At 37.3% G+C, this 25,698-nt stretch overlaps 2 protein-coding genes across 3 annotated transcripts; one reads left to right on the top strand and one right to left on the bottom strand.

Annotated features, from left to right (window-relative positions):
• Window positions 1-412: 412 nt before the first annotated feature.
• LOC109096651 (zinc-binding protein A33-like) lies at window positions 413-4,517 on the top strand. The gene is made up of 6 exons (XM_019110277.2): window positions 413-1,230; window positions 1,360-1,443; window positions 2,100-2,330; window positions 2,422-2,444; window positions 2,526-2,644; window positions 2,735-4,517. The coding sequence occupies exons 1-6, from the start codon at window positions 853-855 to the stop codon at window positions 3,205-3,207; spliced, it is 1,308 nt and encodes a 435-aa protein (XP_018965822.1). The 5' UTR covers window positions 413-852; the 3' UTR covers window positions 3,208-4,517.
• A 1,397-nt stretch (window positions 4,518-5,914) lies between these two features.
• Window positions 5,915-22,520, bottom strand: LOC109096652 (sodium- and chloride-dependent creatine transporter 1-like). Of its 2 annotated transcripts, XM_042712724.1 has the most exons (14): window positions 22,060-22,519; window positions 20,920-21,189; window positions 17,817-17,948; window positions 17,324-17,603; window positions 16,892-17,024; window positions 15,617-15,751; window positions 14,919-15,022; window positions 13,983-14,107; window positions 13,722-13,834; window positions 10,629-10,769; window positions 10,434-10,536; window positions 7,024-7,124; window positions 6,769-6,939; window positions 5,915-6,485 (listed from the first exon to the last, which is right to left on the bottom strand). In XM_042712724.1, exons 1-14 carry the CDS (start codon window positions 22,082-22,084, stop codon window positions 6,354-6,356), a joined length of 1,965 nt encoding a protein of 654 aa, XP_042568658.1. In that variant the 5' UTR covers window positions 22,085-22,519; the 3' UTR covers window positions 5,915-6,353. The 2 variants fall into 2 exon arrangements, with proteins under 2 accessions (XP_042568658.1, XP_042568659.1); XM_042712725.1 differs by lacking the exon at window positions 6,769-6,939 and having other exon boundaries at window positions 22,060-22,520.
• Window positions 22,521-25,698: the final 3,178 nt, after the last annotated feature.

The raw sequence follows: 25,698 nt of genomic DNA, 5'->3' as shown, positions 1-25,698 counted from the left end.
TGATAAATGAAAAGCTAATCACTGCATTAGGGGACTTAAAACAATGTTTTCAAACATATACCAGAAACATTTTAACCACTGCAATAATGATCTGGACCTTTTGCTTATTTAAATCAATATACGATGTGGTTTGTCGGGGTTATATTGTCGCGAATTTAGTATAGCCTACTTTAAACATATAGCATGTATTAATCTCACAAATATTATATCCCGCACTGAAGCATATATTATAACAAATCTTGATATATATACAATGTATGTAGCTATTATATATAGGCTATATATATATATATATATATATATATATATATATATATATATATATATATATATATAGCCTATATATAATAGCTACATACATTGTGAATTATTAAAGTACTTATTTAATAATAAAACACTTATTTTTCCCACTTAAAGCACTGAAAAAGGGTATTTAGACTCCATTTTTAATACAACAACTGTGGCTCCTGTCAAAAGCGGTTCTGTCGGGCTGCAACGAAAGTGAAACTCTGTTGGCTCCACATGTCCCGCCCTGACTTCATGCTTCAAAACATCGAGAAAGTCAAGCCACGTCACGGGGAAGAAATTCTGATAATGTTGTCGGACTTTGCTTTTAACACTCAAAGGTGACTCTCTCACAGAACTTCCACAGACATCTCAGATTGTCTTTTATCAATGTCTCGATAAAAGCATAACACCATCAGCAATCAGAGGAGAAGAAGAGAAACACTTTTAAAAGGCCTGTATGTTTCGTAATAGACTGCAGCATTTGTGTGGTTCTCCTGGGTGTTTTTGAAACCCTTCAGAAAGTGAACGTGAAAAGTAGTTTGCTGGAGCTCTCAAACAGTGAAAATGGATTCACTCTCTGCAAAGGAAATTTCTTGTCCGATTTGCTGTGAGATCTTCAAGGCTCCTGTTCTTCTGTCATGTAGTCACAGTTTCTGTAAAGAGTGTCTTCAACAGTTCTGGGCAACCAAGAGCACTAGGGAGTGTCCTGTCTGCAGGAGAAGATCCTCAAGGGATGATCCTCCGTGTAATCTTGTGTTGAAAAACTTGTGCGAGTCATTGCTGAAGAAGGAGAGAAATGAGGAGGTCTGCAGTTTGCATGGTGAAAAACTCAAACTCTTCTGTCTGGAGGACAAACAGCCTGTGTGTTTAGTGTGCAGAGATTCACAAAGACACGTCAATCACACATTCAGACCCATCAGTGAAGTAGTTTCATCTCATAAGGTAGGACAAATGTGTCTTCTTTCAATAAAAAACAAAATAGTGCAGCACAGATATCATCACGTTCATGCACTCAGCAGTTCTCCACACATCGCTGTATTCTCTTGATATATTGTATTTATGTAATTCTAGGAAGAGCTGAAGTCCTTACAAGAAAAACTTAAACACGGAGAGAAAATTAAAGAAGAGTGTGTGAAAATATTTCAACACATCCAGGTGAGGATACACAGCGAGAGTCAAATACATTTTCATTACAGGTGCAGGATATCTATACACAGTTATGATTTGTAGTATTTAATTTAGCCGATTCCATTTACAGTAATTCCTGATTTACTGTATATTTCTGGTAAATGACAAACAGCATACTGCTTTTTGTTCGTTAACCCCATGGTCATGAACTTTCAACTTTAAATTTATACTTAAGGACAATTTAGAATATATTAGAATAAATAAATATAATTCTTTAGAATGCTATGCATTAGAATAAAGAATATACCTAAGTGTGAACAGAATGTAATCTTTTCAAATAAATGTTTTTAAACTCTACATGTGCTTAGGTATGTTAGTCAACACCTCAAAATGAGTTTACTTCTTTAAAAAGCATGACAAAAGATTATTAAATTATAATGATTTAAAATGTACTTCAAAGTAAAACTATTTTGACATTATTAAAATTTTTAGGCTTTTTTTTAGACATTATTTTTAGACATTATAATACACATTATTTCAATAATATTATACGTATGTACAATAAAAAAAAAAAAAAACATTTGTACGATTTGAAGTACATTACAAGTGTACATTTAAGACAATGCACACTTGTTCACACTTGGATGTAAATTGATTGTAAAGTGAATGTGATTTCATTTCAGTGTCAGGCGGAGCACACTGAACGTCAGATTAAACTGGAGTTTGAGAAGCTTCATCAGTTTCTCAGAGATGAAGAAGAGATTGCAATCACCTCGCTGACGGAGGAAAAGAAACGGAAGAATCAGATGATGCAGGAGAAGTTTGAGGAGATCAACAGACACATCTCAGTTCTTTCAAACACAATCAGAGACTTGGAGAAGATGATGAATGCCAATCAAGTTTTGTTTCTAAAGGTCTAATTTCAGAAAATTGTATTCATCACTTGATCACTGATTCAGTTATTGATTATCGGAGGAGATGATACATTTTCTGTTTGTTTTCCAGAACTTTCCAGATGCGATGGAAAGGTGAGTGATCTGTTCTCGTCCCCCGTGTCTCTGAACACGTCACAAAGCCACTGCATTTCTGACTCCTGAATGTTCTTCCAGAGTCCAGAGCTTAGGGCCGGATCCACAGCTGGCTTCGGGAGCTTTGATTAATGTGGCACGTTACCTGGGCAACCTGCCCTTCAGAGCCTGGAAGAAGATGCAAGACGTTGTCCAAAACAGTGAGTCTTTAAAAAAGTGACTCCAATGTCCAAGATATGATCATTATATGAATATCAGAATAGCAGCAGCTGTTGATTGTGTCTCATCAGCTCCTGTGATTCTGGATCCAAACACTGCTCATCCAGATCTCCTCTTGTCTGAGGATCTGACCAGTCTGATGTGGAGCGCCAGCAGTCAGGCGCTTCCTAATAATCCAGAGAGATTCGATGAGCACTCCTGTGTTCTGGGTTCAGAGGGGTTTAACTCAGGAACACACTGCTGGGATGTGGACGTCAAAGAGAGCTCGTCCTGGGGCCTTGGAATAACTACGGCATCAAACCAGAGGAAGGGGTATGATTTCTTTGACAGCGGTGTGTGGAGTGTGCAGCACAGACTGTTTGAAGCGTCTGGTTTTCCTGTCGTACAAAAGCTGGAGCGGGTGAGAGTTCAGCTGGACTTTGACGGAGGAACAGTGTCTTTCTCTGATCCTGTATCTAACAGTAACCTGCACACGTTCACAAGCACCTTCACTGAGACCGTCTTTCCATTCTTTTATAGCTTTTCTCATCTGAAGCTCTTGTAGTCGAGTTGTTTGTGTTGTTGTGATAATCAGTGTGGCTGTGATTGGGTGGTAGCATTCTGTTACCACATTGTCAGCATTGTTAGTTTGACTGTAACAGAATTGACAGTTTTCTTAATTTTTTTGCCAAAAACTCCACTTGCTATCATAAATGCTAAGAGCACATGGTACTACTGAAATCATGATTAAAAGAGTTTTAAATAACACAAAGTGTGACCAATGAAAAATCTGTTTTGCTTTTGATTTTGTGGTAACAGATTTGACACTTTATAAAAAAAAAACTCTTGGTGTAAGAACTTTTTAGATATAAATATTTTCTCATTGAGAGCACATAGAGTTTACAGTGCTTCAGATCTTAACAGTGAGGGAAAGTGACATCACTTCCTGTATCTTACATAGTTGTGGGATATAATTCCACCAATTTAAAGACAAAGTGGTGCGGTAACAGAGTTGACGCAAGATTTACGGACACACCTTTTTATGAGAAAAAAGTTTTTTTGTAGCATCTAATAAAATATATATTTAACATAGCAAATAGTATATTTTAGTCAGAATAATTGCATTCTGTTGTGCAGTTTGTTTGAGGCACATGTTCACGCCAGTGCTCCTTCGGTGAAGTCTGTGAAATTATCGGAGACTGCTGTCAGGATGAGCCTTTATGCAAAATGGAAATACCTGCATGACTTTCTAAAATTTACAGATAAGCACATAACTGTAAGATGAGATGTCTCAAACACTTTATCTGTCAAAGCAACTGACAGCTGTGTTAAACTATTTCTAGTACTATTAATATGTTTAACAAGTCACTCCGCTATCGTTGACTGTCTGGCGGCATGAAAACACTTAACCACCGTTACAGTGGAAGACTTCAGCATTAATTCAACATATATGGTAAAAACAAATCTTTTTATCCATGTAAAAGCGGGATAATGTACATCCAGCCGGTTGTTATCTCAGAATAAACCCCGATGCGAAGGTTGAAATTTAGTATCTGTTTGATTTGGACATTGTTGTTAACCTGAAAGATCAACCACAATATGGTAATTTTTTTTTTAAAAAAAAGAGATATTTTATCTATTGTGTTTCTCTATAAATTCATTGAAATTAATTATATAAATAAATACCAATTAAATTGTACATTTAATATCAATATTTGTGTAACAGGGTGTCACGATGTGTTTGGTGGGTTAATGTGTGTATGTGTTTATTATTACACTCTGCTATTTCTAAGGCTTGGAACACAGTGAACTATGATAATAATGTATATTAGACATTTATGCTGTGCAAATGAATAAAAAGCAGGTTTAAAATGATCTGACGTTGTTTGCTCATTCAAACTGTGTAACTCTGAAACTCTTCAGATTAATTTTAAAAACAGTAGGCTACAGTAAGTGTAACAATACTGACCTCACAAAGAAGGTCAGAAAAAGACTGACTTGTTAAACCCTCATTAGACCACTTGTTAAAAACACTAATCCCATTCCAGACCTCGAGAAATTCCAGCATTACAGCCCCGCATCAAACTCGCAACCTTTTGTCGGAATTGTGAGATTTAAACTCAGATTTCTGACTTTAGTTTTGAAGTTCTGAGTTTATTTCTGGCAATTCGGTCATTTTTTATTTTCCCTGAATTCTGAGTTTATATAGGCCTATCACAGTTCTGTTTTTGTTGGATGTCACAAGGTTGTGAGGACAAGTTTATGGAGAAAATGATAGAACAATATGGTAATATATCTCTTAGTCTTTATATTTTTCTCGATATCACACACATATGTTATTATGACACGCTGAGACCTTGTTATTAGTTTCCCTCACATTCATGAACTGTTGCTCTGTTACAGGAAATGGCCTTCCTTACGAGGATGTGACCAGCAGGTGTCAGCTGACTCTGTCCTGGATAAGAAAATGTCCAGTCATGTCCAGAACTTTACTGTAAATCATCTGAGAGTATTAAAATAGATTAATCTAGAACACAGGTACAACACATTAATAATTACAAATGAATGTGGAAGATCCTGGTTACAGGTGATTAAAATCACATAGTACACTGTGACACTCATTTTTTTAATATTATGTATTATAAAAAAGTTTAATACTTTTATTCAGCAAGGATGCATTTAATTGATCAGAAGTGACTATAATGATTTGTAAAATGTAACAAAAATATTTTTCAAAATAAGTGCTGTACGTTTGAGCTATTTAAAAAAATGTACCACGGTTTCCACAAATAAAATATGAAGCAGCACAACTGTCTTCAACATTGATTTATAATCATAAATGTTTCTTGAGCATCAAATCAGCATATTAGAATGATTTCTAAAGGATCGTGTGACACTGAAAACTGGAGTAATGATGCTGAAAATACAGCTTTGATCACAGAGACAAATTACATCTTAAAATATATTAACATTAGAAAACAAGTTATTTTAAATAGTAATAATTTTTCACAATATTACTAATTTTAGATCAAATAAATGCAGCCTCAGTGAGAATAAGAGACTTCTTTCAGAAACATTTAAAAAATCTTACCACCCCCGGACTTGGAACAGTAATGCATATAACTCTTCTCATCTTTACACTGAATATTTAAATGAATGAAGATATAAATAAATTTACAAAGTTCTGTATTTGAAAAACATTCTTAAATATTTAGAAAATTATTTGATGATTTGCATAATGGTTTTACCAAGTCAAATAAATGCACACAATGTAATTTTGGTCTGAAAATGGGTTTAATAATTAAATAATTGACCCACTCTCTGCTCCACAACACTGCTGTGAGATCTCAGTGCAATGTAACAAACACAAAGACATAATACTGAACAACATCAGCACACTGCCAGATAACGGTCACTCAAACACAAGCCTGCGTGATGAGCTTGTCTTGTGCGCCTGAGGCCTTCTTCTGAAATATGATTACACTGAGAGCAGATCAGCATTATTACTGCATGACAGCTGAGATGCACAGGCTCTGCTGTGGCTGAAGTGATTTAGTGGGATGACTCGGTGTATGCTAATGGCATATAGATGCTCTGCTGTGTAGTATGAATTTGACTTGAATGATTCTCTTGATCATGACGGAGTGAACACTGCTGTGTGTGTGTGCAGTGTTGTCTGTATCTGATAATTTTCCAGTGCTGGCCAGGATATTAAATGACACTTTCATATAACAGAGTGTTTTTATTCTCTTCTGCCTTTGGTAGAAGTCTGGCTTCATTCTCAGGTGGAAGGAACTCAAGGTGATGTCGACCCCAGACAGGTGTCGTCAGATGCTGCCAACGCTGAACACAGAGAAACACAGAGTCACACAAACTGAACATCACTGCCTACAACAACAGACCAGAGATTCATGCAACTATCAGTGAGTAACTAGAAGTCTTCTGGCGTCAAATGAGTTATTATCTGTAAACAAAACTAAAATAATCAAAATAAAAGTTTACTACTTTACTTACCATTAAAACTACATCAAATAATGAGCAGATTTCAGCTTGATATACTATTTTTTTTGCATAATGAGCAAAGTAGCAAAACACACACACACACACACACACATGACAGTTGTACCTCTCTGAGGGAGCCTTTGCAGTGCAGCAGTTTGTAGAGGACGGTGAGAGGAATGCAAAGCATGGATGAGAGTGCGAGAAACCAGCCCAGCACCTCACCCCACCACGGGTACACATACACCGCATTATACACTAATCGCTTGTAGTTGACCACATGAAACATGAAAACACCCTGTGAAACACACAAACACCCCTGTAATACCCTCTCAAGAATGTGAAACCGCATGCTGATCCATTATTACATGGAAGAACCCACCATGCATACTACCGGAGTGACATAAGACCAGCACCACTTCATATACGGCAGCGGACGATAGCCGATCATACAGGCCACATCGTCCATGAAGCGGTCAGCACCTTCAGAGAGAGTCAGAGACAGAGAGTGAGCGGTTTCTGGGCAAACACAAAGACTCTGTGTATCTGCATGCTCACCATGATTTCCCCAGATATGACATGTTCCTGGATCTGTATCCTTGTTGGCATGGGAGAACATTAACATAAACCAGGGGTTCCCAAACCTTTTTGGAAGCCGAACACATTCAATGTAAATTTTTACATCAAGTATGCCTTGAGTGTGAGATTTTAAGTTAGTATTTCAGTAATTGGACATATATTTGCATGTTCGCAGCAAGGTTATTGTAGTCAACTAAAAATAAAACCGTAAAAAAATGTTACATGAAATAAATGTTAATTGACTTTTTATTAATTAGCTTTTTTAATCTAGTTGCCAAAGCAACTTTTCTAATTTTCATTTAGTTTAACGATGTACTAAAATAACTAAAACAAAAATGTAAAATTAATAAAAAATCTATAGTCAAAACACAAAACGAAATTACTAAAATTGTACCTAAAATTCAAGTGAAAACAGAAAATACAAAAATTAAAACAAAATATGAAAAATTCAACATATATATATATATATATAAAAAAAAAAAAAAACCTTATGGTATTCCCAATACTAAAATGTATTATTTTGTCATATACTGTAATTGCAATTTGAACTGTGATATGTCAATTAATTTCATATGAAAATGTCTCATACTGCTAGTGCTGAAACATCCTGACACAAAGACTTGGCAGCTATGAAATATTTTTAAGGGTTCACACTTGGGTTCAGTCTTTACAAGAAACTCTATTTACAAATATTTATGTCTTAAATTCTTCACTTTCAAACGGGCAAACCCTCAGGCTTTTAACAGGTCAAATGCTGCAAATTTCTGCCCAAAAAAGTGACTCTAAATGTAAAGTAAGTTACATTTGATCTAAAGAGCAGGTCATATGGTTTTTTGAAAAATATCTCATTTGCAGTTTATAACGCAGCTATCCTTAAATGAAAACAATCTGCATAGTTGTTAATCCAAAAAGTGCATGATAAATAAAATATTGACTCTCAAAAGAAAGAGTCAAATTTTGCCTGTTACTGGTATACGTCACTGGGTAACACATTTGCATAATCCTCTAATCTTCTTTACTAATTTGGATTAACAAGCTCTCCGAACCACAACCTGTAAGTACAATTGATACGTTATGTGTACATTTTCAAATGAGTGCTCAAAATAAACAGTTTTTGTGCTAATGTGTGATGTATACCTAGTGCAGCTTTAGGTTTCCTGGTAAAGCACGATATTACTGTCTTACTGAAGTAGTTCTGATAATTCACTGTGAACCCACTAATTCCTAAAAATGTGTCGAGCGGGAGAGGTTAGGCTGGTGCGCCTGTGATACAGCTGTTCTGCGCTCTGATTAAAGGGGTCATATGATTCCATTTCAATTTTTCTTTTCTCTTTGGAGTGTTACAAGCTCTTGGTGCATAAAGAAGATCTGTAAAGTTGTAAAGACTAAAGTCTCAAATCCAAAGATATATTCTTTATAAAATTTAAGACTCGTCCACGCCCCCCTAAAACGGCTCGTTCTAACACGCCCCCACATCTCTACGTCAGTATGTGGAAAGATTTGCATAACACCTCCCAAATGTTCATGAAAAGAAAGAAGTAACTTTTATTCTCTCTGTTGTGAAGACACTGTTTCATTGTGAAAGTGAAAATACTTTGTTTGGCCTTCCAAAAGAACCACTGATTTCTAGTCGTGTCCTAAGTTGTATTTCAACACTGTTCCAGAACAGTCCAACCCAAATATTCAGATGTGTGCTCTGCATTTTATGGAGGATGAGGACTGTTTCCTGAATCAGCAGCCTGCAATGTGTCTGTGGCACAACGGCTGTTTCTATAAAGTTGGGCAGTTCAGACTTTGCAAGGACATTCTGGCACTTCTGACTCACAGCTAGGGCTGCACGATACATAGAAATTATCGAAATATCGCAAATGTAAATATCACAATATGCATATCACAAAGGCGTGCAATATCTGAATCATTTTAATAATAGGCTACTTAAATCAAAACATTTCAAAAGGTCAAAGTTTTAGTTCAACGCATATAGCAGAGAATTGCTTGACGTTAAAAAGAGTTAAGTGCAATAAGTTGCAGAAAACAACTCTTTGCCGTTTCGTCTTGCTGTCTGACTCACACCTGAAGCTCGTGCACAAGCTACATCTCTTCAATTCTGCCACACACGTGCAGAGCACGCGCAAAGACACACACACACACACACACACACACACACACACACACACACACACACACACACACACACACACAGACACACACACAAACACACATGTTTCAGACGGGGCTTGAACACCGAGTTGATTCATCTTTCGCATCTCCTCATGTTTGAACAGACACATGCACACAGAATTATGTCAATAGTACCCGTCTCGACGATCATTCTCGTAAACCCAGTCAGTTATGTTTTAAATGAACTTAAACAGCTGAGGAAGAAATCGGATGTGTATCATTATACTGGATCCGTGCAGTTGAATTTAAAGGGTCAGCCGCCTATAATAGCATGCTGCTGAATATGTCACTATGTTAATCAAACAACAAAACATCTATAACAAAGATTAATCTAAATTTAATTTATATAGTGAACACTATGCTGTTATTTTACACTTAATTACTAAATTTCTCTACCTGAATACTACTGTTTATTTTATCTATGCTTGTAAATTGTGTATTTCTTTTATGTCGTTATTATAAGAACGGATTGAAACACTATATTACTGTTGTATGTAAAGGTGCTTTGTCAATTGTAGCGCTGGCTGACTGACTGGCTCAAGGACCCCTCTCTGTGCCAATCACAACAGGCTTATCCAGCTGACCAGCTGAAAATTACAATGTTTTCTGACCTTAGATGCATTTAAACCTGTTTTAGGGAACTCCTACACAATATTAGGACACTTTAAAATACCACATGACTTGCTCTTTAAGTAATTATCACATTTTCGACAACTCATGAACCTTCTGCATTTTCCTCATTAACCCCCATTTTAGAAACCCTGCTGTAAACCAATCAAAATTTTAGGGTCAGGTTTGGGTTTCCTGGCTAGTTTAACCAAGCAAGACTTCTTCTGTCAAGTCAGCTTCACTGTTCCACAGGCTAAACCATCATAAACCAGTCTGGACCATCATGGATATTCCAGCTGGTCTTTTAAGCAGGGTTGAATTTTTGTTAGGATTATGTTTGTTAGGAATGTTGTTGTTGATCCAGGAACACATCCTACTTGGCAAAATCATGGTCCCGGTGTTTGCATGGCTACAGATTTTTACCATACACCCAGGCCACCACCACACACTCCCAGAAGGCCTGCCAAAGAAGAGTAATCCCACTGGCCGAGTAATAATCAAACAGCTGGAACACATACATCCCTCCCTGTACAGAGAGAGAACGAAACCAAAAACACAATCAGGAAACTGATATGAACTCTACTGTATGATATACTCCACCGTCAGCCTCAGACGTACCTGTGTGACCATGGAAAGATCAATAGTAAAACAGGTAAAGCAGCATATTGCGACAACAACTTCACGACGCTGAGAGCCGAGGAATGACTTTGGGGGCAGCATGTCCATTATTCCAGTAATAAAGCCTTCAACACCAACAAACTGAGAGAGAAAGAGAGAAATATGAGTCTTGTTTAAAAGGAAGCTGATGATCTAACCGAGAAATATGTGGGCAACAAGGACATCTGAATGTGTGTGACCTTGTCAAACATTGTTGCTAATCTAAGAGCTCTGTGGATAATCTAAGGCATTGTGTGAACACTTAAGGTGCCGTTTACACGTCACATGTCTTGCACTCCTGTGCTATTTTTAAATGGATGCTATATGTACTCATGCGTCACACTGACAGTGATTAAACTGCAAGAGGTTGGTAAGATGCTGTACTGTTGCTGGCTAATATACACAATTTTAACACGAAAAATTATATTATATATACATATACATATATACACATATATATATATATATACATATATACATACATATATACATACATACACATATATATATAAATAATTTAGGGCTGGGATGATAAATCGATGCAAAATGCTTTTATGACGCGAGATTAATGTAAACAGCCCACTGTGAACACCTTTGTAATTTGCTTCAAACTTTTCGAATTTTATGAATTATTATTTTAGGTTCAAGTGTGTGTAAGGATTTGGAAACAAGCAGAGTACGGCTGTTTCTAAAGCATGCAGTGCTATATGCTGTTCAAAACTAAGCTCAGAATCAATTCAAGAAAGAATCGCGATGCATTCAGAAAATTTCAGAATCGATGCTGAATCATTTCTCGATTTGCAATGCATCCATTTATTTCCCCATATATATAAATAAATATTCACAGTACACAGACATATATTATTTAAACACAAACTTTTATTTTGGATAAGATTATCATATCCAAAATAAAAGTTTGTGTTTAAATAATATATGTCTGTGTACTGTGAATATATATATGAGCTCAGCGCTGCTTTATGTACAGCAGTTTCTGGGGAAACCTCTGTTTCTGCCGCTTTAAAGCACCTCCTGCTGGCAGAGAATGAATTTGCATTTTCAGTAAATCTGATTTACACAAGTACACCCGGCTGCAGCCTGCAGATCGAGGCTGGGCTGCACGTGTAGCCCTGCCCCATACCTACTCTGATTGGTTCGATCGTCTTTCATACGTACATCAACTATGCACACATTTCCTATCATGTAAGACCTTTTATACAGTCTGTGTAGGACAGAGTATGCTGTTTAAAAAGCTAAAAACGCTGTGCAGTTTTACAAAGCCTTCATTATAATGCACAGTTGTTTATTGTTAACTTGACTGACTATGTCTGATTTATTGAATCACGAGATGTTAGCTGCTGCAAGTTTAATCTTCTGGACCAGTCGAATTCACAAACGAATCACTGGGACATTCTAAAGCGCTTAACGTGAAAGTATGTGGCTTAATGCATTAAAACTGTGTTTTAAAAAGACCAAACTCAGTAAACAAATTATTAATAAAGCATTCTATTCACAGACAAGCAGATATGAGCAGATATGAGATACCAATTTTAATATATTAATTTAATATAAATAGATGATACTTTATAAAGTTTATCTCAATATTTGACCACAGTGGCTGTGAGACAACTGCACTAAAATAAGAGCATGATGTGCATGCAATTGCACAACAGATTACAGCTATGTCCTTTCAGAATCATCACTGGCCGATAGAAATAAAAGTTTCTCGATTTCTTCACTTTAAAATAATGAGGAGTAGCATATTTTCCTGAAATAAAGGGGAGGAAAAGTCTATGCTATGCAATGTAGTAAAGAAAATTAAAGTTTCATAAAAATTGAAATGGCACACAGCAGACACATTAGCCTATTGCGGTGCCATTTATCAACTGCTAATTATATGTAACAATAATTGTCTTGTCATGCTATTTAAATTAAAACAATAATGATACATCCTTTTCATTTCCTTTCTCATACTCTGATGATATGAAATAATAAAATTTACAAAAATTATTTAATTCATAATTCATTCTATCTGAAGGCCTGATCCTCCCACTGTGGATAATCAACCCAATTCATTTACTTAATGTACTGGGTTGTTAGTCTGTTTGCCTAAAGATCAGTTTAATTTAACAAAACAAACATTTCAGGGACATTGCGTGTTATGTAATGTTATTTTTTTTTCTTCTGTACATTATAATTAAGGCTTAATAAATCTGCACAGCGTTTTTAGCTTTTTAAACAACATACTCCATCCTACAGCACCTACGCACACATTTCCTATCATGCATGTCTATTAAAGACAATCAAACCAATCAGAGTAGGTATGGGGCGGGGCTACACGTGCAGCCCCGCCCCAGATGCAGCCCCGCCTCGATCTGCAGGCTGCAGCCGGGTGCTTCTCGATTTACACAGCAAACATATTTTGCTTCTTATCAAAAATAATCTACTCTAGAGAGACTACTTAACTGTTGTTATTGATTCTATTTGGAAGTCTACCAGAAGTTAAGTTAGGGTCACAAAAGCGCACATGCGCAGTAACGTTTGTTTGTTGTTGCCGTTGATACAGTCTATATTTGACAGCACTAGTAAATTTACACTATAATACATTTTCATCTAATTGCATTTAACATGCAAATAAGTGTCTGAAAACAATCTCATATTACTTTTAATAATCTTTTTAAGTATACGATTTACTTAAGTACTCTATTTAAAAGTATGTAAGTTAAAGCTGCTTTGCTGAAGTTCAAATTAAAAATAGTTAATAAATGAAATGTTTGATTTCTGTGAGCACCACCCGGCTGTTTTTGAGCCCAGAATGCTGTGTGAAGAAGTAGTAGTTCCAGATATGGTTTAGACAATAACTTTGTTTAATAAGATATCTTATCATATCTTTTCAGATAACTATGCAATTGTCTTTTGGAACATTCTATATTGAAATGGACTGTAACAATTTAATCAGTCTGATCGCTCACTTACTGAAAATAGTAGGATATAATACAACTTTTTCTATAATAGGACTTTCCAATCTTTGTCATAAATGAGTGGGTGGAGCCTCACCTGACTGTCCAATCCCAACACCAGAAGCATGAGAAAGAACAGCGCCGCCCACAGCGGGGCTAAAGGCATCAGCGACACGGCTTTTGGATAGGCAATAAACGCTAAACCAGGACCTGAGAGAAAACCAGATCCACATGTTCATGTATTTACCATAATAGTACCATGTTCAAAATCCTACTGTAGTAGTATGGTACTTTTTGTTCTTGTAATCAAGGAGAATGAAAGAAGAGACAGCGTGATGAGGACAGAAGCATATCTCACCACTTTCTGCCACATTACTGATGTCAACGCCTTGTTCGGCCGCCATGAACCCCAAAACTGAGAAAACCACAAATCCTGCAAAGAAGCTTGTGCCGCTGTTTATGAGAGCCAGAATGAATGCATCCCTACAGAGAGAGAGAGAGAGAGAGAGAAATCATTGTGGGATTAGCACGTAGGAGAACACGCAGTGCACAGGGTTAAACTGGGTGGATGCTGAACTCATGCAACCTCTGATCTCTGATCTGATCACATGCATGCAAACATACACGCACAACAGTCCCACAGGGATGCTGCGGGATTATATAGCCATACAGAAAAAGAAAAAACTGAAAAAACATCTTGGCCGGGAGGCCTTTGTTTCATTACTGTGTTTATTTACAGACAAAAGAACACAATACACATACAGTGTGGCCCAAAAGTTTGAAACCTTGTTTGGCTGTTTAGTGAAAAATTAATATCATTTATAGTAAAAATTACTGAATTTTTAGTACACACACACACACACACACATATATACATATACATATACATATACATATATATATATTATATATATATATATATATATATATATATATATATATATATATATATATATATATATATATATATATATATACATATACATATATATATATATATATATATATATATATATATACATATATATATGTATATATATATATATATATACACACACACACATACATACATACATATACACACACAACATAATTAGAATGAAAAAAAAATTATATAGTAAAAAACTGCACTAAACATATTAGCCTCAGATTCATTTATGGTCTTTAAGTCCATTGATACTTTATGCAGATCGATTGAAGTCCACACTAATTTGCTCTTATATGGTATAATGATCACAGATTTGAAATAAAACATTATGAAATTATCCCTGTGTGTGTGTGATATTTTGCTCACTGGTAACAGTTGTTGTTGAATCGGTTGTAGCTCCCAAGAGCGGTCAGGGCCCCCAGACCGATAGCATAAGAAAAGAAGATCTGTGTGGCAGCATCAATCCATACCTGCCATCATAATCGTCATGACAACAAGAATTATATAACCATGTCACTCGGCTCTAGTTTTGGCTTTAAAACGTCAACACATGGGTGAATCTTTGCTTACTGTTGAATCTAATGCTGAAAAGAAAAATTCTAAAAATAGATTTAAGTCTAGATTTTAATTTTGCATGCATTCTTCCACGACTTTCATCGCCTGACTCTTTTTCAAAATAGTAACTGTTTGTTTACTCTTGAAAGCACTTGCATATTTTACTTGACCAGCCAGAAGCTTTTAGCATGTTTAGAGATAAATTAATACTAGTAAAAAACACATCATTGTTGCCAGATTTGAAAACGAAGACATCTGAAAACGATGGCGTGGCTGGCCACATTCGCTCTTGACGACGGTGTAAACAATAACATCATGCGCATTGTTGTACCTGCATGAATGGTCATGTGACATGCATTTTCGGTTGTGTAGTGTGGACGGAGAACGTTTCTGAAACACAGTGAAAACTCAAGTGTAGACGAGGACCGTTTTAAAACAAAAACGCACTAGTGTAAACAGGGCCATAGAATCACCCACATAGATCTGAACACACGCAGCCATGCTCTCACCTGTGCCTCGGAGAGTTTGCTCCAGTCTGGTTTCAGGTAGTAAATAATGCCATTAACAGCTCCTGGCAGTGAGACGCCGTGAACAAACAAGACCACCAGCACCAGATATGGGAACACAGCGGTGAAATATACAACCTGCACACACACATACAGACACAGTACTGTACTGCTCATATTTTTCCACCTATATGTAAAACCACTGTAGCTCCTGAAATGAGTATTACTTTCTGAAGCATCACAGATTTATTCACAGAAGTTTATTATCACGTTTCGAAATCTTTTCTCTAACAGTCAAGCACTCGAACTAAACCCGGCGCACATACACATCCGCTGAGAGAGCTAATAATCAGCTTATGTGGCCAGGGCTCTGGCCTTTGATCTATTTCCTCATGTTCACAACAAACATTCATAATGGTTCGGCTGATGTGTGTACAGTAAGGGATAATGTACTGCCAGCCATCATTACTGCAAAATAAACCCTGGCAGGGTGAACAGGACCCTGACGTGAAGCAGATAATGAGCATCTGATTGTACATTATCCCACTTATTACACAGCTACTTATCAAAGGAATACATGAAATATTGATTTGAGTACTTTTAGATTAGCTTAAAACTTCCAATAAGTACAGCCCATTACAGAGTTATAACTTCCATTACAACATACATTCAACACGGGAAAACGACAATGTTACAATATTTATATATTAATAAATGATTTACAGTACCATTCAAAAGTTTGTGGTCAGTACAATGTTTTTGAAAGCAGTCTCTTACGCTCACCAAGGCTGCATTTAATTGATAAAAAAAACACAAGAAAACAGTTATATTGTGAAATATTATTACAATTTACAATAACTGTTTTCTATGTTAATATATTTTAATGAAAACGCAGCAGTTGTGGCCGTTGTAATGACGGACAAAACACATACTTCTGCCATTCGATGGTAAAAAAAAAACATTTGAGCATGATTTTCATAAAATGTTAAGTGCAAGTTTCTGATAATATATAAAGCCACAATACACTCTGAAGACGCAGTGTAATTCTAAAAAAAAAAAAATATATATATATATATATATATAAAAAAATGTTCCCCCATTTCTATCTTTTTCTTTCTTTCTATATTTCAGTGCTTAGTGGTGTGCCGTGGGATTTCTTACTTGTGCTAGAAAAAAGGTTGGGAAACACTGCTTTAATGCATCCTTTCTGAATAAAAGTAATCATTTCTATTTATAATATTCTTCTAGCCACCATCTTTTACAAACATATATTTGTACCTTTCCAGCCGACTTAACACCCTTCCAGATGCAGAAGTAGACGATGACCCATGTAGCAAGCAGACACAAGACCAAGTAACCGTTGATGTCACCCACTTCATCCAAACCGCCAGACAGACGGAGGACTTTACGCCTGATCAAGAAAGAAACATTGTGACAAACCAGAGTTAACACTTTAACTTGCCATTCCCAAAATTAAGCAAAAAGGTTTGAGCGACCATGCTATATTGGTCAGCTAAAAAAACACTGATAGACACAAAACTTCTCCGGACGGTTAATACACAAACAGTTCACGACAGCCACCGACTTCTATAGTATTTTTTCTTAACAGTAGAAACAAATTCGCACAGGTTTAGAGCAACATGAGGACGAGTAAATTACAGAATTAAAATTTTGGGGTGAATATCCCTTTAACATTTCAAAGACACTTACTCCCAGAACTCCATAACAGATGATCTCAAACCCGTGTGCTCCAGACAGCTGGCACTGATGTTGAGGGAGGAGACATTGGCAGGGGAAGGGGACAGTGACTGGTTGAGACACACGCGGCTGAAGTTAGTGGTACAGTTGACCGTGTTCCACTCGTGTCCACACGTGGCCCACGGCAGAGGGGAAGTGAAGGAGTGAGCCAGAAAATACAGGCCCCACACCAGAACCATGATGTAGTAGGTGTTGCAGAAGAACACGATCACCATTGATGCCAATCCAAGCCCTGGAGGAAAGAACGATACTGTCCTTCTTCAGCCTGCTGCAATACATGCTACGTCTCACGCTGGGCGATATTAAAAGCCAGACAGATCAATATTCTGTTTTGCCATTAAAAATAAAGATGCTTGCAGGCAAGACGAGGTATGGATCTGTTTAACTAGAGGTTGGCAAAGGCTCGGGTGTGTGCAAATGCGTCTGTTTGTCATTAATACTCCACCTTTAAAAAGAGGCGCGATGTTCCATGTGGCGACCCCACCCTGCTTCATGAACTGACCCAGTGCGATCTCCAGGAAGAAGACTGGAACACCTCCAACGAACACCATCAGGAGATAGGGGATCAGAAACACACCTGCAACGCACAGGAAATGACAAGGCTTTAGCAGACTTATAAATTGTTTATTACAGAAAGAGTATACTTGAGTGCAAACTGAATGTAATGCTTTCGGACACTTGATTGCATGTTAATTGCAATTAAATGAAAATGTATTATATTTTCAACTCACTTAAAGGGTTACTCCATCCCAAAATGAAAATTTTGTCATTAATCACTTACCCCCATGTAGTTCCAAACCAGTAAAAGCTCTGTTTGTCTTCAGAACACAATTTAAGATATTTTGGATGAAAACCGGGAGGCTTGTGAGTGACTGTCTGAGACACCGAGGAGACTGTTGACAAAGGAATTGTTGAATAAAGTCGTTATTTTTGTTTTCTTCGCTCACAAAAAGTGTTCCTGTCGCTTCATATAACCCAGATTGCACGTCTGATGGCAGATGGAGTATTCTGACGATGACTTTCATACTTTCCCGGACCTTGACACTGTTATTTACTTGGCAGTCTATGGGACAGTCACAAGCCTCACGGTTTTCATCCAAAATATCTTAAATTGTGTTCTGAAGACGAACTGAGCTTTTACGGGTTTGGAACGACATGGAGGTAAGTGATTAATGACAACATTTTAATTTTGGGGTGGAGTATCCCTTTAAGTAGGATTTAAAATACATATACTTTAATTATAACATTGAAAAACAATACGCTTTAGTCAGCTAGTCAACACATCAAAGCACAACAGAGGATTATTAGAACATAGTGGTTTAAAATGTAGTAAAAAGTAAAACATTTAATTTTACATTATGAGCTTGCAATTTTTTTAATTTTACCTAAGTGAGGTAAGAAACACGATGAAAGTGAACTCTCTTTAACACTGACTTGATGTGCAGTACAAGTGTATGGGCAGCTGTGGCCTAATGGTTAGAGAGTTGGTAACCCGAAGGTCACAGGTTCGAGTCTCGGTGCTGGCAGGAGTTGTAGGTGGGTGGGGAATGAATGAACATTGCTCTCTTCCACCCTCAATACCCACGGCTGAAGTGCCCTTGAGCAAGTTAACATACTTGGCAAATGTCACGACTTTCACTTTCCATTCAATACAATTAAGCACACTTGTTTTTCACAAGGGTAACAATGTCTGTATCTTAGTTTTCAAAGAAATATTTCACCCAGAAATTTAAATTCCGTCATCATTTACATTTTAGTATTGTCATTCCAAACCGGTTTCTTTCTTCCGCAAAACAGTCAAGTAGATATTATTACTCCAAACAACACTGGATCCCATTGACTTTCACTTTGTGGACAAAGAAACACTTGAGACATTTTTTGTGTTCAGGTTTAGAACGACGTGTCTCCCTCTCAAATCATGTTTACAGACGGATAACAAAACAAATGTTTATTATCAGCTCTATAGACACAACTGACATTGTTCTTGTCTGATGACACTGATGCTGACTTATTGACACGCTTCAGCTGGCGGTGAAGGGAAAACAAAGCAAGCTTATAACTCTAAGCAGCATACATCACCACCTACATGCATCAGAAGAGCTGCACGGATGGTTAATGCTACGAGAGAAGGAGAGGAGAACAAAGAACAGAGCATAACTTCTTCAACCTTTGATAAACGCCGGTCATGAACAGTAGACAGTCATTGTCCTTCCTCAATGAATATTTGCTCACCCTCAGGCCATCGAAGGTGCAGATGGGTTTGCTTCTTCATCAGAACAGATTCAGAGAAATGTAGCATTGGATGGATGCTCTGCAGTGAATGGGTGCCGTCAGAATGGGAGTCCAAACAGCTGATAAACACTTGTTTGAAAGAAACAAATCCATCATTAAGATGTTTTAACACTCTATACATAATATTGCTTTCTTTGATAAACTTTCTTGAAGTTAAAACGCCTTAATGATGGATTTGTTTATTAACATGCAGATTTTGGCTTCACAAGATGGACTGGAGTGGTGTGGATTATTGTGATGTTTTTATCAGCTGTTTGTTGTTTGATTGTGGCGGCACCCATTCACTGCAGAGGATCCACTGGTGACCAAGTGATGTAATGCTATATCTCTGAATCTTCCAAGACACTCACGTGGTAAGATAAAAAGCCTTTAATGAACTGGGCTTAAATCATTACAACTAGTTAAAAGTAGATCTACGTGTTTCGGCGACACAGCCTTCTTCAGGACACATCCACCCTTTTCATCCACCTTGGCTGATTGAAAACATACCTCAAAGATTGAAACGTATTTGTGAAATTCAGTTACAGGACATGACCAGCAGATTTCGACAGAGGGGTTATGAGTCTAAAGTTTTAACCAGGGCCACAGAGAAACTTAAATCAATAGATAGGAAGAAATAACTATTGTGTAAGAAGAAAAAAGTGCTGCTCTAATGATTATAATCAGGTGTTTTTTCTCAACATCTTACAGCCGCAAGCAACACAAATTAAGCGTATAATAAATTCCAATTGGAACATGGAAAGGGACAGCAGCATTAGGGCAATCTTTCGAGAAAAGCCAAGGGTCAGTTACAGATATTCACCAACTGTACGAAATCATAGAGTACGCAGCTATCTTCCTGCCCCTGAAAAAATAACGTGTGATATAATCATTGTGATAATTGTGAATAATTGTGATAATATGGTGAGAACTAACAGTTTTACTGATGTGTCTTCTGGGAAAGTATATCCAATTAAGTTTTTTATTAATTGCAATTACTCGTATGTAGTCTATAGGCTAGAATTTGAGTGTGGATATTTTTATGTGGGTCAAACAAACAGGAAATTGCATTTAAGAGTGGCCGAACACAAGCTAGTATCCCATGTTCAATAAGAGACGGAAATAGACAGAAACAGCTTCTAGTGTCACTTATTGATCAGCAATTGAGTACAGAGAGGAAAATCTAAAATTTTCAATATAATCTCAAGACTTTTAAACCCCACTCTATGTACCTGCTATGATATGATATGATATATCTGTGCCTGTATGCATCTCACCTCCTCCATTCTTATAACAGAGGTAAGGAAATCTCCAGACGTTTCCAAGGCCAACAGCAAACCCAACACAGGACATGATAAAGTCCATCTGCCTGCTCCACGTTTGTCGCTCCGAATGCCCCAGTTCTGTGGCGGGGTCGCCGGTGTCTATCAGACCTGTGCCAAGTCTGGGCTCAGCGACCTCCGTACTGGACCCCTCAGTCTCTGACACCAAAGGACGGGCGACTTCTGCTTCCTCCTGAGATTCATCCTCACACGTGCCGCAATCATCTGAGAGAGAGAAGGACATGACTTTGTGAGCACTTGATCTTCTTTTGCTTTAATAGCAGCAGAATTTGAAATCATATAAACTCCAGACCTTTGTAGTATAGATATCACAAATTTGCATATTTGATTTAAATAGTTCTCATAATATATATATGTATACGCGTGTGTGTATGTATATATATATATATATATATATATATATATCTATATATATATATATATATATATACACACACACACCACACACACATATATACACATATACATACACACATATATACATATACATATACATATATATATATATATACATACATATACATACACACTAAAGTACACACACACACACACACATATATACACATATACATACATACATAACACACACACACACACATATATACACATATTATATATATATAATATATATATATATATATATGGATTAACATGCACTCATTCAGCATGATGATGATCTGATTGATTGCTGTGCTCCTATGACATCACTGGCGGTTTTATGTATGTCAGAGATGCAGCTGAATCCAGATTGGAGCGGATTGAAGGACTGTGTGTGTGTGTGTGTGTGTGTGTGTGTGTGTGTGTGTGTGTGAGAGAGAGAGCGCGTGTAAGGAAGAAAGTGAAGGAGAGACACTTGATACAGGTAAATACATGAAGAGACCGGATCTAGATCATCTCGAGAGCAGTCCGTGTAATGGAAAGATACGCCAAACACCAGTCTGATTCCGATCAACATCATTCTTTAGATTACATTTTATGTCAGGTCTCTGTAAAGATGCAGCCAATCAAATGATATTCGGCTCATTATCAAATAGGTATGCAAGCAAGCAAACAAACATATAAAGTGGTTCTTACTGGAGAAGTGCTCTTCTGGCGACATGCCGCGTGCGCCCCGAGAATTCACAAATAACGGTTCCTCGCGTTTTATTTATTTATTTATTTATTTTTAATTCGCGTGGTTCAGTACTTTCCCGTGGGTTCGCGGTCTGGTTGTTTGTGTAAAATTGATCTTCAGCAGAATGTGGACAAGATTGAGCTCCGATTTATAATAAGTGACGTGTGTCGCCGGCAGACGAGGAATATGAGGGTTTCAGAAGCAGTCGACAAAGCACTTGAAGGTGAGCCTGAAGAATCGCATGGATGTTGGTTAGACGCGAATGACAGTAGGTCTCAAGGAATCAGCCGGTTTGATGAGGTGATATAACGGAAAGGCAGGTGTAAGCTCGCCGACTCGCCGCCTGCCTCGCTGGGTTTTACACTGCTCGCAGCATCGGCGCTCAGTTCGCTGCCTCCGCGTTATCACGCTCGGCGCGGCGCGGTGCGGCGCTGTGATTGGCTGACGAATGAACGCCCGTCTGTGATTGGCTGACGAATGTATGCCCGTCTGTGATTGGCTGATGTGCGATGCTGTCACACACAAATGCGTACCTGACCGAAACCGCGTGCTGCTGATGCAAACTGCGTGTATCTTCTTCACTCCCACAGGAACCAACATAGCGATCCGTTAACACGCAGATTAAGATGATGTGTTGGGGACTTGTAACTTGCAGAGCTAAACTAAATGTAAACAGAAACGCGTGGAGAGAGCAGTTCGTGATCAATGCATTGCTGGGTTCATCTGAGTACACTGTCTTGACTGTTAGCTTGAGGACGTGGTGAAAAGGAAGTTCGTTTAACCCTTTCAAACGCTCTCAGAGCGGTTCGAGTGTATATGTGAACAACCATGTGATCTCGTCTATGCTAAGTAGCATAATTGACCAACAAAGCCATTACTTTGAGCTCTTTGAGAAGGAACAACACCTCAGAGAGCGAGAACGGCAGACTCAGATGGAGCATGACCAAGCTATGTTGTGTATGTTTGCCCAAGTGATTGGTGCCTCAACCCATACTGCACCAGGTCGAACACGTTTCTCTGCTCCAATCTATGCAACAGAGCAGTCATCCACACTTCACACACTCTCCCGTGATCACCAGTCAAGCCCAGGATTTCCAGTGTGTAACCAGGAAGTTCTACCGAAGTGCCACTCTCATCAGTTTTACATGAGATCAACAAATTCAACTGAACGATGTCTTGTTCACTGGATTGCTGTTGTTCATGCAGTGCATGTTAGTTTTTGAAAACATTTTTGTTTTTGTTGCTGCATTACAAATGTTTCACCATATGCACATAAGAAACCGGAAACCTTTTTTCTTTATAAGAGAAGACATTTGAATGTTCTTTTTTTAATGAGCGTAGTATCTGAAACATTTTCAGATATGGTTTTGATTTGTGAATAATTGTTTTTTTTTTTTGTATTGACAAACACAACACAGTAACTAAGCACTTTATTTTTTTGTGATTATTATATTATTTATAGATGTAATGTTCAGACGTTGAAAATATTCCGTTTAGAAGTCCCTTGTTACATTTTTCAAAAAAATAAATAATAAACTAACTTAACTGGAATGATACAAAAAAATTCTGTTGTCTTTTTTATTATATAATTCCTTTGAAAAAGAAACAATAATCACTAAAACAATGAAATGCATCCTATTGTGAATAAAAACAAATGTCATGAACAAAGAAACATTTTAACATTCAACTGTCACCATCTTATCTAAGATAAGGAAGTTGAATCAACTTTACACATAATGTTCCTTTTTCATTTTAAATTTGTCTGAAATGTGTTGTTAATATCTTGAGCAGTGACATGATCAGGGATTGGCGGCTCTTCTTCACTCATTTCGCTGTCCACTTCATCTTCCAAATTTTCAAGTAGGTCAGACTCCAGCATTTCACGTCTGCTCTCACAGTAATTATGAAGTGTACAACAAGCTGCCACAACTTTGTTGATCTTGCTGATGTTGTGATCGTTTCTCTTAAGTAACGCCATCTGGCTTTTAGCCTGCCAAAGGCTCTCTCTGCACACATCCCGGCTCTGCTCAGTCTGTGATTGTACAGACGCTGGTCTTGTGTAATTCCTGGTGTTTCAGGAAATGGTTTCTGAAGCCATGGTAGGAGTGGGTATGCAGCATCTGCTACAGCGCATATAGGGACAGAAACACCTTGAAATTCCTCTGTCCATGGTGGGAAAGTCTGCCTGATTTACCTTTCTGGAAGATGGAGGAGTTCCCAAACACCCTTGCATCGTGGACCTTCCCAGGCCACACGACACTGATGTCCCAAAACATCAATTTGTGGTCCACAACACCCTGCAGAATTATGGAATAGTAGCCTTTTCTGTAGTAGAAATCAGACTTGTTAAGATGTGGGGCTGTGATAGGCACATAGCGCATTGTGGAAAGCCCCACTTGTCTCTGAAGCCGTTTATTACATTTCTTAGGTTGTTTCCTGTAGGAACTTTTTATTTTGTTTTTGTTTTTTGTTTGGTGGATCTTGGGATTCTCGCTGCGTCACGATACATGCTGATACATGAGAGGCCGATACCATACAAGTGTGTCATGGATCAATATTCAATATTTGTAGCAAGCCTCCGAAGCGTAACTGCAACTCTTTGTTCCACAGTGAGAGGAACTCTGTACCAAGTTCTCTTTTGAGTCCACTAGATTGTGAACACCAAAAGGACTGAGGTCACTTTCGGCTGGTTCCCTTTCTGTTTCACTTTAAGTGAACTGGGTTTGGTTTTTGTTTGGCAAAAGGAACCGGACTTTCCTGATGTTCCCTGGACCTAATCTTACTGTTATAATCATGGCCGATTACCTTCAGACAATGTAGTTTTTGTGAAAATTATTTAATATTTAAAATAATCGTAAAAATTATTTGAAAAAAAAAATATATAAATACTTTAAGGTTCATTTTATTAATTAAGGATTAAAGTAATTAAAGCAATTTTTAATCACTAAAATATTTTAAAGTTTTTATTTTAATTATAAAAATAAGATTTTTTTAATTGTTAAGTCCTTTTTTATATCTAAAGAAATTTTACTCCATTAATATTAATTTTTAAATATTGTTTTGTTTGCCTTTCATAATACACTCAGGATCTAGTTTGATACTAAAACACATTTTAAGTAAGATGTCTCCATTTCTAACTCCTCTAGTAGTTACAATGGACCTAAATAACCCCCTCTAGACCAACTGTATCCTACTATACCATTAAAGTAGCTTCCATCATACTTCAGGGGATAGAAAAGGTCTTTTGCATTTGCCGATCCCAGTGGTACTCACCAAGCAGTATCAAATTTATACAGTACATAATAAATACAAGCATAGCCAAACAGCTGTGAGAAACTATTCATGTTTAGTAAGTCACCAAAAGCCCCCAAATTCCATAAACTCTGTATTAATCCTCAAGATCCAGAGGGTATTAAAGGATCTTTTGCAATAAGGGCTTACATGCTGTTCTCGAGTTCCCTCAGCTGCAACAGCCCAGGAGAAGTGTGTGTGTGAATTCAATGTTTTTTCTTCTTCTTTTTACTATGGCATGTGTCAAGTTGCCCCATGTACCATGGCCTTTAGTCTGTACAGTGACACGTGCTGTATAAAGGTCCTAG

The sequence above is a fragment of the Cyprinus carpio genome, chromosome A23 (genome assembly GCF_018340385.1).
Source record: "Cyprinus carpio isolate SPL01 chromosome A23, ASM1834038v1, whole genome shotgun sequence".
In the NCBI taxonomy this organism is placed as follows: Eukaryota; Metazoa; Chordata; class Actinopteri; order Cypriniformes; family Cyprinidae; genus Cyprinus; species Cyprinus carpio.
The sequence above is the reverse complement of the archived record's forward strand: the minus strand, read 5'-3'. Positions and strand labels throughout refer to the sequence as shown.